Below are 8,786 nucleotides of genomic sequence, written 5' to 3' on the forward strand. Positions count from 1 at the left end.
TTCAGCCAGAGACCCGGTCTCAAAAACCAAGGTGGAGATCCATTACGGAGGACAATTGATGTTGACCTCTGCCCTCCCATATACATATACATGCATACATACCACACACATGTACATACACATGAGCATGCATTTACATATTCCCTATGTATTATATATTGATTACAAATAAATAACAGACAAACAAGTGGTCATAAGTCCCTGCAGCTGATGGGCTTGTGGGTGTGGGAAAGTTGTATGCTCCTAGTCAGCTGTTGTCACCTGGCCACGCCCACAGAGCGAGGGGCCCCTGCCCTCTATTCCCCACACATTCTCTGCAGACAATGAGGATGGTGAGCAAACACTATGCCCTGTGCCAGCTGTTCTGTCTTCTTACCACACAGGTTGGGATCTCTGGCATCGGGCACACAGCACGTGCCAGCTCTTCTGCTTACACAAGGGGTCCCATTTCAACGTGGAAGAGTTCAGTGACCAAGATAAACCATGGAGCAGCTGAGCCTGTGGAAGTGCAGGAATCTGTCCCACTCAATGGCATGCTGAGTTCACAGTTAACCATGCTTTGCTGGCTGCCTCCGCCACACTTTAGAGTCTTGCTTTTTTAGGTGGAGGAACAGCTAGAATGGATGAGCGTGCCTGCCACTACCCCGGGATTGGCCCTCAGCCTTATACAGTGGGGTCTTGAGTGGCCCCTTGCCTCACTGTGCATTTCTGAGAGTTTGGTGAGAGGCTTGCCTTGGTGCCCCTGCCTGGCTAACTGGCCTTGGGCAGAGGCCTCAGAAGTTCTGAGAAGACCCTCCACACAAAGCTTTGGACTTCGTTTAGTCTGTGAATCTGATGTTATAGGAATGTTTTGGGGGAAAAGGCAGAGTAGGAATGGGGACATAATGAATGGCAGGGACAGGGAAGGGTGTAGCACAGGTGGGGACTCTGAGCAGGAACAGGGAGATAACATACCAGGTTACCTTATTGTCTGAGAGCCTAGCCAGCAGGAAGCTCCCTGTGGCCCATGAAGACCACCCATCTAAGGACTGGTGAAGCTGCTCCCAAGCCCAGGCTTCAGGCTGGTATGGAATTGGTGCCCTTACTGTGGCATACCCGGCCAGCTCCTTAGCAAGCGGAGTCTTTCTGCCAGGTGGTTGGAGGAAGGACGGAGCTGGCCAGCTGTGCCAGAGTGAGCTGGCTAACCTGGTGCCCTAGAGGCTAGCACAAGACGTGACAGGTGTGCTGTGGACAGATGGTTGCAATCCTGGTGATGAAGTGCTTTATATCAGTGGAAACAGGTCGAACTTTGTTCGGCTCTGAGTGTTTGTGTGTCTTGCACTGGCCTGGCCAGGAACAGGCGTTTGGTAAACGTTTATTGAGTGACTAATTGAATGTTTATGCCTAGCTCAGGAGTGTAGGGAGCTCTGTCATTGGAGGTATCTAGGGTGCTTAGAAGAGGGCAGGGTGCATAGTATTCACGTCTCCGCACCAGAGACCCCCTGGTTCTCTAACTCTGCTGAAACTTTTGGTACTTCTGTGTGACTTTTTATTATTGTGACACATGCAGGGCTCATACCACCTCAGATGACATATGTGCACATACCTACATACACACATGCTGTGTGGATATTAGTGTACTAGTCTGTAGTCCACTGCGGACAGAACTGATTAATTAATCATTGTGTGTATGTGTGAGTGTGAGTGTGTGAGTGTGTGTGTGTGTATTCATGGTTCAAGTATGAGGGCTCTGGGATCTGAACTCAGGTCTTCATGCTTGTGTGACAAGCACTTTATCCCTGGGCCATCACTCCATACCCCTAGGCAGAATTTTTAAAATGTTTCTCTCTGCCAATACAGAGATATAAGCTGTCTGTGATTACCCTGCAGAAAAGGCATTGCCTGACCTTAAGCTAGGGAGGTTGTCAGTGGATCGGATCTAATGACAAAGGCTTCAAAACAGTGCTTTTCTAGGCTAAGCACAGCCAGGAAGACTGGGAACACAGAACACTCAGGGGTTTCCTGACAGAGGGCTCACCTCAGGGATCAGAGTGCTGTCTGGGGGTGGGGGGCTGTGGTGACCTCTGGCCAAGTCACCAGGAAACTGGGACTCTCAGTCTTAACAGCCACAGTAGCCTGACTGATCTTAAAGATGACATCTTTCTATCGAGCCCAGTGTAGTTGATGTCTGTTTTGGCCTTTGGGTGGCCTGATCATGGATCCCTGCCAATCCCAGCTGACCGTCTCACCTACAGAACTGGGGAGTCACAAATGGGCATGGCTTTAAGTCGTCCAATTTATGGCGATTTGTTACGCAGCAGCAGACGTCGTCAGCATTTCTACTTCCAGATACCAGATCAGTGGTTAGCTGATGGGGACCCCAGCTGATGGGGACCCCAGCTGACGGGGACCCCAGCTTCCTGCTGCTCCAGGATGGTAGCTCTGAGGAAGTGGCCCAGCCATTTTAAACCTGCCCCTGGGCCTGTACGCGTGAGCTCTCAGCCTATGAATGGTTTTGTATGACAGTCTGCCTCATGTAGCCCAGGCTATCCTTGAACTCAATGAATAGCATGTAATAACCTTGACTTCTGATTCTTCTAACTCTCCCTTCTGGTTGCTGCAATTACAGGTGTGTGTGTTATCATTTCTGATTTATGTGGGGCTTTGATGAATTCTAGGCAAGCATTCTCTCAACTGAGCCACATCTCCATTCATGTGTGACAGTCTGGCTGGGGCCACAGTGAATAAAGGGCATGAAGAGACATCATGACCACTAAACCCCATAGAAGAAAGCATTTGGGGTGTGTGTGTGTGCTTACTTAGAGGGTGAGTCCAGTTGCTGCTGCTGGCATTGTCCCAGTGCTGAGTAATTTCCTTCCTGGGAATCACAGGACTTGGAGTGACATCAGCTGAAACAGTTTGGATTTTTGTTAACAAAGGAAGCCATGTCATCACAAATCAAACTTACAAGTAATCATGAACTTGCAGCATTTTAAATCAGCCTTGTGGTCTCATCTTCCAGTACCAGAGCAACAGGTCCAGGGTCCAGGCCTCACCCTGGTGCCTGTCAACCCCTCTCCTATGACAGAGATGAATGCAGGTGTGTGCCAGCCCAGCTGCTGCCAGGATGGCAAACATCAGGCTTGAGGAAGGAGAAGCTGGCTAACAGCTGGAGAAAGCAACTGCCTTGCTGTGTGATTTTGTGTAAGGCCCCATCTGTCTCTGGGCCCTAACCAAGCTGGCTGACAAACTGATCACTCTTCATCTCTTCTGCTTCCTGTGCCCACGTTTGTAACTAAAACACAATGTTGTGTCTTTGTGTCCTGGATCACATCTTTCCAGAGACTTCATTTGTCAGGGCTTAAAGAGTTTGGCTTATTTGAAGAGAACATGCTGTCTGCAGCTTGGGGACTGCCTCTCTGACACAGTGTCACCCTTACATACTGGAGCACCCCGCAGTGTGTGGTCTGGGTCTGTCTGTCTGTCTGCCCTGTCACATTGACCTACTACCATGTGTCACAGGTCCCAAAGACTCCACCCTCGGCAATGAGGCATGACCTCTGGTGCAGTGTCTGCAAGGCTGGGAGGAAGAAGTCATAAGCAACCAGAAATGTGTGTGGGTACAGGTGCAGGTGTGGAGGCAGAGGTTGATGTCGTCCTCCATTTAGATCCATCTTATTTTTTGAGACAGACTCTCTTGACTGACCCCAAAGCTATTTCAGCTAAATTGACTAGCCAGAGGGCCCCTGGGGTTCGCTTGTTCTGGGGTTACTGATGTCCACGGTGATATCCACTTTCTATGTGATTGCTGGAGTACTCAACCCACATCCCCATGCTTGAACTGCAAGTGCTTTATCATGGAGTGATCTCCCCAGCCCACCAGAGACTTCTCAGTGATACCCAGCACCAGGGATTGATAACAGTGGAATTCCTGCTGCCTGAGATTCTCCCTATGAGCAGCTGATATCTTCCCTTGTTCCTTGTCCTTGGCTCTTAGAAAGAAGAGTTTCAAGATGATCCGGTCGCAGTCTTTGTCCCTGCAGATGCCAACACAAGACTGGAAAGGTCCTCCAACTGACAGTCCCGCCATGTCTCCTGCAACCCCTCTGGTCCCTGGAGCTACTTCTAAGCCTGGGCCGGCACCCTATGCTATGCCTGAGTATCAGCGGGTCACCATCAGTGGAGACTACTGTGCAGGGGTAAGGTCATGCCCACCCTTGAAGCCTGGCCCAGTGTGTGTCTGGGAGAGGGTGGAACCCCTTCCAGGTTCCCAGGAACCTGAAAAGCAGAGAGGCCTTAGTGGAGGGAGACTCAGGGGTGTGGGCCGGTCTAGGGAGCTGTCCCATCCTGATTTACAAAACTAAGAACTTCAGGCTGGCATGCTCTGGCTGTGCCCAGTTAGTCCTGTGTGTTCCAGAGCCCAAAAATCTGCCAGTGAGACCTGTCAACATTCCCAGCATCCAGCGGAGACTATGTGATGGTATTGACTTGTGTAAAATTAGCTCTTCTATGCTTAGGTCAATGATCTTAAATACAGGTTAGAAATCCCTCAGCCTGTAAGAGGCAGTAAGCTCTTGAGAAAATGAACAAGGCTTTCCTGCTCAACAGTTCCCTTAGAGATGATGCCATATTGATTTATGAAAGAGCTTCCTGTTCTTCTTTACAAGTGCATAGCATTCCATTGTGTGTTTGTACCGTGTGCATATTGACTTCCTGGGGATGGGAATATAGATGGGAACCAATGCAGCCTTTTTCTTAGCCAGGATGCTTTCCCACCAAACCTAGCCTTAGCCTCCTGGCCAGGGCTTGGTGTCCACCTCACGTATGTGGGCAGAGTAATGGAATAGAAGGTAGATATGAGCTGAATGCATGCTTCTGGGGTAGATGAGCCTGCGCTGTTACCTCCCTTCTCTCTTCCTTGCTTCTTCCCTCCCATGTGCATAACTAGAGAGCTATGAGAGGCAGGCTGACCTCACTGATCCTGGTACCCAGGGCTGGCCACTGGGCCTTGCAGGGCCCACGTGATTGGCTAGTGGCCTCTTCCTCCTCAGGAACCCCGCACCTTCTCTGATCTCCTTGGCTATCTCCTGAGTCCTTTGTCACGTGGTCCTTTGGCTTTGCCATAGGTGGGGACGTGGCTTTAACCTTAGCATGTGTCTGCCACCCTGTCCCTGTGGTTGTTCTGTCCCTTGTGTGGGTATCTGAGATGGGAAGTGAGCTGTTTCCAGTTTGAAAAGCAAGGAATCAGATTTGGAGAATGAATGAGAAAGATAGGTGCTGACCGCTCCCTCGGACATCAGAGTTGGGCAAGGGAGAAGGGAGGATGTTGCACTCAGGATGCTTTATTTACCCTCCCTCGAAGGATATCCACAGCAGTTAGGAGAAATGTGAAGATCAGGGTCTTGGAAGGCAAGTGCACATAATCCGTAGTTCACAAAACTTCAGTAAAACAAATGATGCTGAGAGACAGAGGAGGAAAATTCCAGGCCCAGCCGTTCTTGCTCTGTGCTCCTCCAGTCTCCTCCCCTCCCTCCCTGTTGGTGTCCCCTCTTTCCAGTCCTGCCTATTCATCTGCAGGTCATTAAGCAAGTATCCCAAACTTCACACAAATGACACAAAGTATTACAGACTTCTGTGACACTCATCCTCAATGAGTACCTAGGGTGATGGAGGCTGGGAAGGCCTTCAGAGATGTACACATCTCTGAGCATGAGAAGAGCATCCTGGAGTCAGTCAGGGTCTGAAGTCAGACTTTGTCACCTCCCAACAATGGTTGATCATTTCTGGGCCTAGTTTCCCCAGTTAATAAACAAAACAGAACCTATAGAAACACCCGTGCTTCATATGTGACTAGGAGCCCTACTGACCTGATGAGCGAATGCCTGCCAGGTTGACTGACAGCTAGAGGGTGGCAGAGCAAAAGATGTTTTGTTCTCAGTTGAAAATGATGGTACTTATTCTCACTTGAGGATAGGACTGAGGCTCTGTATGCTGGTTGCAGCTGCAGGCTTCTGGTTTAATCAGCATCCTTGGGACCAACCTGGGGTGTGCAGGCTGAGAACCCGGCTCCCTCCTAGCAACCCTATCTTTCTCCCTGTGTGTCCTGGGTCGGGGTCCCCAAGACCACCTTCAGACTTTGAGGTGTGCTAGCAGGGCTCTCAGGATGCAGCACCTAGCTGTATCCACAGCCTCAGCATATTACAAAAAGAAAGAATACACCAGCCAAGGGGAGGGACACGCAGGTCTACGGGGATACTAGGGTTAGCCTCCAAGAGGTCTCTCCCAGTAAAGCACCAACACCCAGTGTCTATCAGAGAAGCTCATTAGAGGCGTCTTAGCTTTGCTCACACATCTGCACAGCATACCCTCAATTCCAGAGTCCTGGAAGAAACTCAAGTATCCAGCGTAAATCACAGTGTTTGTGGGAGCGGGTCACACAACGAGCTTCTCTTATTAGTTTGATGGGAACCGTCCTGAGATCCTGGTTCCTGGGGGCTGGGCTTGCTCAGGATCTCTGCAAGCATTGTCTCTGGCTTGTAGATGGACCCTCTCTTACATGTCTCCTGCTGTAGATCACTGTGGAAGACTATGAGCAGGCTGCCAAGAGCCTGGCCAAGGCCCTGATGATCCGGGAGAAGTATGCACGGCTTGCCTACCACCGCTTCCCACGGACCACAGCCCAGTACCTGGCTCATCAGGGGGAAAGTGTGCCTCTGGAAGAGGGTCTCCCAGGTATGAAGTCTTGGGGACCAAGTTGGATTCTATGTGTGAGCTGGACCCAAGAGTGGTTGGGCCTTTTTGCTGGATGGATATTTTTTCACCAGTGGTGTCTTTGGAGATGGGGCTCCTGGTGTGTTTAAAACAGTACAATCAAATGTACAGCAGTGGAAGGGTTGAGTGGGAGTATATACAGAGCCCATGTGCCATGAGCAGAGGAAGCGAAACATACTTGCCTTCATATCTGGATTGTGCCAATTTCTTGGCCCTTAAGCAAATGGCTTCTCTAAATTTCAGTTTTACAATCTGAAAAATGGGAATGCCAGCAATCACCACCTCCCTGGGTGAGATCGTGTGAATGTGTGTGGAGTGCTTAGTGAAATCCAGTTAGATGAGGGCCTGGGGATCATATCCAGGCCAGTACCCTCGATACCTTAGGCAGCAGGTGCTAGGTTATCCTTGTTTCTAGCCTAGTTCTGTATCGAGCACCCTTCCCACCAGGGAGGGGCTCGGGTAGATCTCAGGCTTCCCAAAGCTATTTTCCTGTCTATCAGAGGAACAGGTCCCCAGTATTGCCCAGGGCCAAGCTGGAATGATGGTCAGACACTTGGGCGTTACATATGGCAGAAGGCCCTTGTGTCCTGGTCATGAGTGTGGTGAAGCCAGGCAATCTCTGAGTGGGCAGGCTGCGGCTTCACCTTGGCCTTTCCAACTATCTGGCCCGCACAATGCTAGCACTATCTCGAGACTCCTGGTCTGGTCTGTTGCTGAGTCTGATGGGGACATCAGCACCCTGGCTCTGCCTTCTCTGTGACCATCACAGCTTAGGGTCAGCCTGTTCCAGAGTGCTGAGGCGGGACACCCTGCCCTGGGCCCAGTCAGGAGCCAAGATTCCTTCTGCCTGTCAGGCAGCTGGCCTGCAAGGTGCTGGCTGCTCTGCTGTGTTTATCCCTACCCAGAGACAGCTGGGTAAGAGCTGAGAACTCTAAAGACTAACGAGAAGGCAAATGTACCCGACTGTTGATGGATTATGCTCCCAATAAATCAAATGGAAGCTGAAAACACCCTAAGCTGAAATGCAGTTAACATAGCCGACCTATGTTAGCCATGCTCAGAATGTTTCTGCGAGCCTACAGTTGGCAAAATCATCAGCTTTCTTAGTAACAACATGCGGAATACCCTTATTCAAAAGATGGAGTGTTTTGCTGTCTCTCTGTCTCTCTTTCTGTCTCTGTCTGTCTCTGTTCGTCTCTGTCTCTCTGTCTCTCTCTCTCTCTCTCTCTCTCTCTCTCTCTCTCTCTCACACACACACACACACACACACACACACACACACACACAAACATACACACACACTTCTGCACACGCCTAAAGTTTAAAAAACCCCATTAAGTTGAACCATCATAAGCAATGTCCCATGATCCTTGTGCAGGGCACACCTGTTTACAAAGCATTTCCCTACTGTGCTTTTATGGCCCTCACTACCACCTGCTGGGTAGGTGGTGTCTCAGGTGAGCAGTCAGGATCCCAGAGGCAAAGGGTCTTTCAGAGTCACACCCCAGGAAACAGCAGAGGTGTTTTACTGCTTGGGTTGGGTGTACTCTGCCTGGCTCCACACAGGGCTAAGGTTCCACACTGGCCACGCTGGGCTAAGGGTTCCATGCTGGCCACGCTGGGCTAAGGATTCCACGCTGGCCACGCTGGGCTAAGGGTTCCATGCTGGCCACACTGGGTTAAGGATTCCATGCTGGCCACGCTGGGCTAAGGGTTCCACGCTGGCCACGCTGGGCTAAGGGTTCCACGCTGGCCACGCTGGGCTAAGGATTCCATGCTGGCCATGCTGGGCTAAGGGTTCCATGCTGGCCACGCTGGGCTAAGGATTCCATGCTGGCCACGCTGGGCTAAGGATTCCACACTGGCCACGCTGGGCTAAGGGTTCCACACTGGCTTCGCTGGGCTAAGGATTCCATGCTGGCCACGCTGGGCTAAGGTTCCATGCTGGCCATGCCGGGCTAAGGGTTCCATGCTGGCCATGCTGGGATAAGGGTTCCACGCTGGCCACGCTGGGCTAAGGGTTCCACGCTGGCCAC

General features: G+C 50.9%; 1 protein-coding gene across 4 annotated transcripts in view; it reads left to right on the top strand.

Moving 5' to 3' along the window:
- The window catches only part of Ampd3 (adenosine monophosphate deaminase 3), a 46,211-nt gene that overhangs the window by 16,162 nt on the left and 21,263 nt on the right, over positions 1-8,786 (top strand). For all 4 annotated transcript variants that reach the window (XM_021191668.2, XM_021191657.2, XM_021191663.1 and 1 more), the window contains exons 3-4: positions 3,977-4,178; positions 6,552-6,711. In XM_021191668.2, coding sequence (XP_021047327.1) covers positions 3,977-4,178; positions 6,552-6,711 — 362 coding nt within the window. The remainder of the gene's footprint in view (positions 1-3,976; positions 4,179-6,551; positions 6,712-8,786) is intronic.

The sequence above is a fragment of the Mus pahari genome, chromosome 1 (assembly GCF_900095145.1).
Source record: "Mus pahari chromosome 1, PAHARI_EIJ_v1.1, whole genome shotgun sequence".
Taxonomy (NCBI): Eukaryota; Metazoa; Chordata; class Mammalia; order Rodentia; family Muridae; genus Mus; species Mus pahari.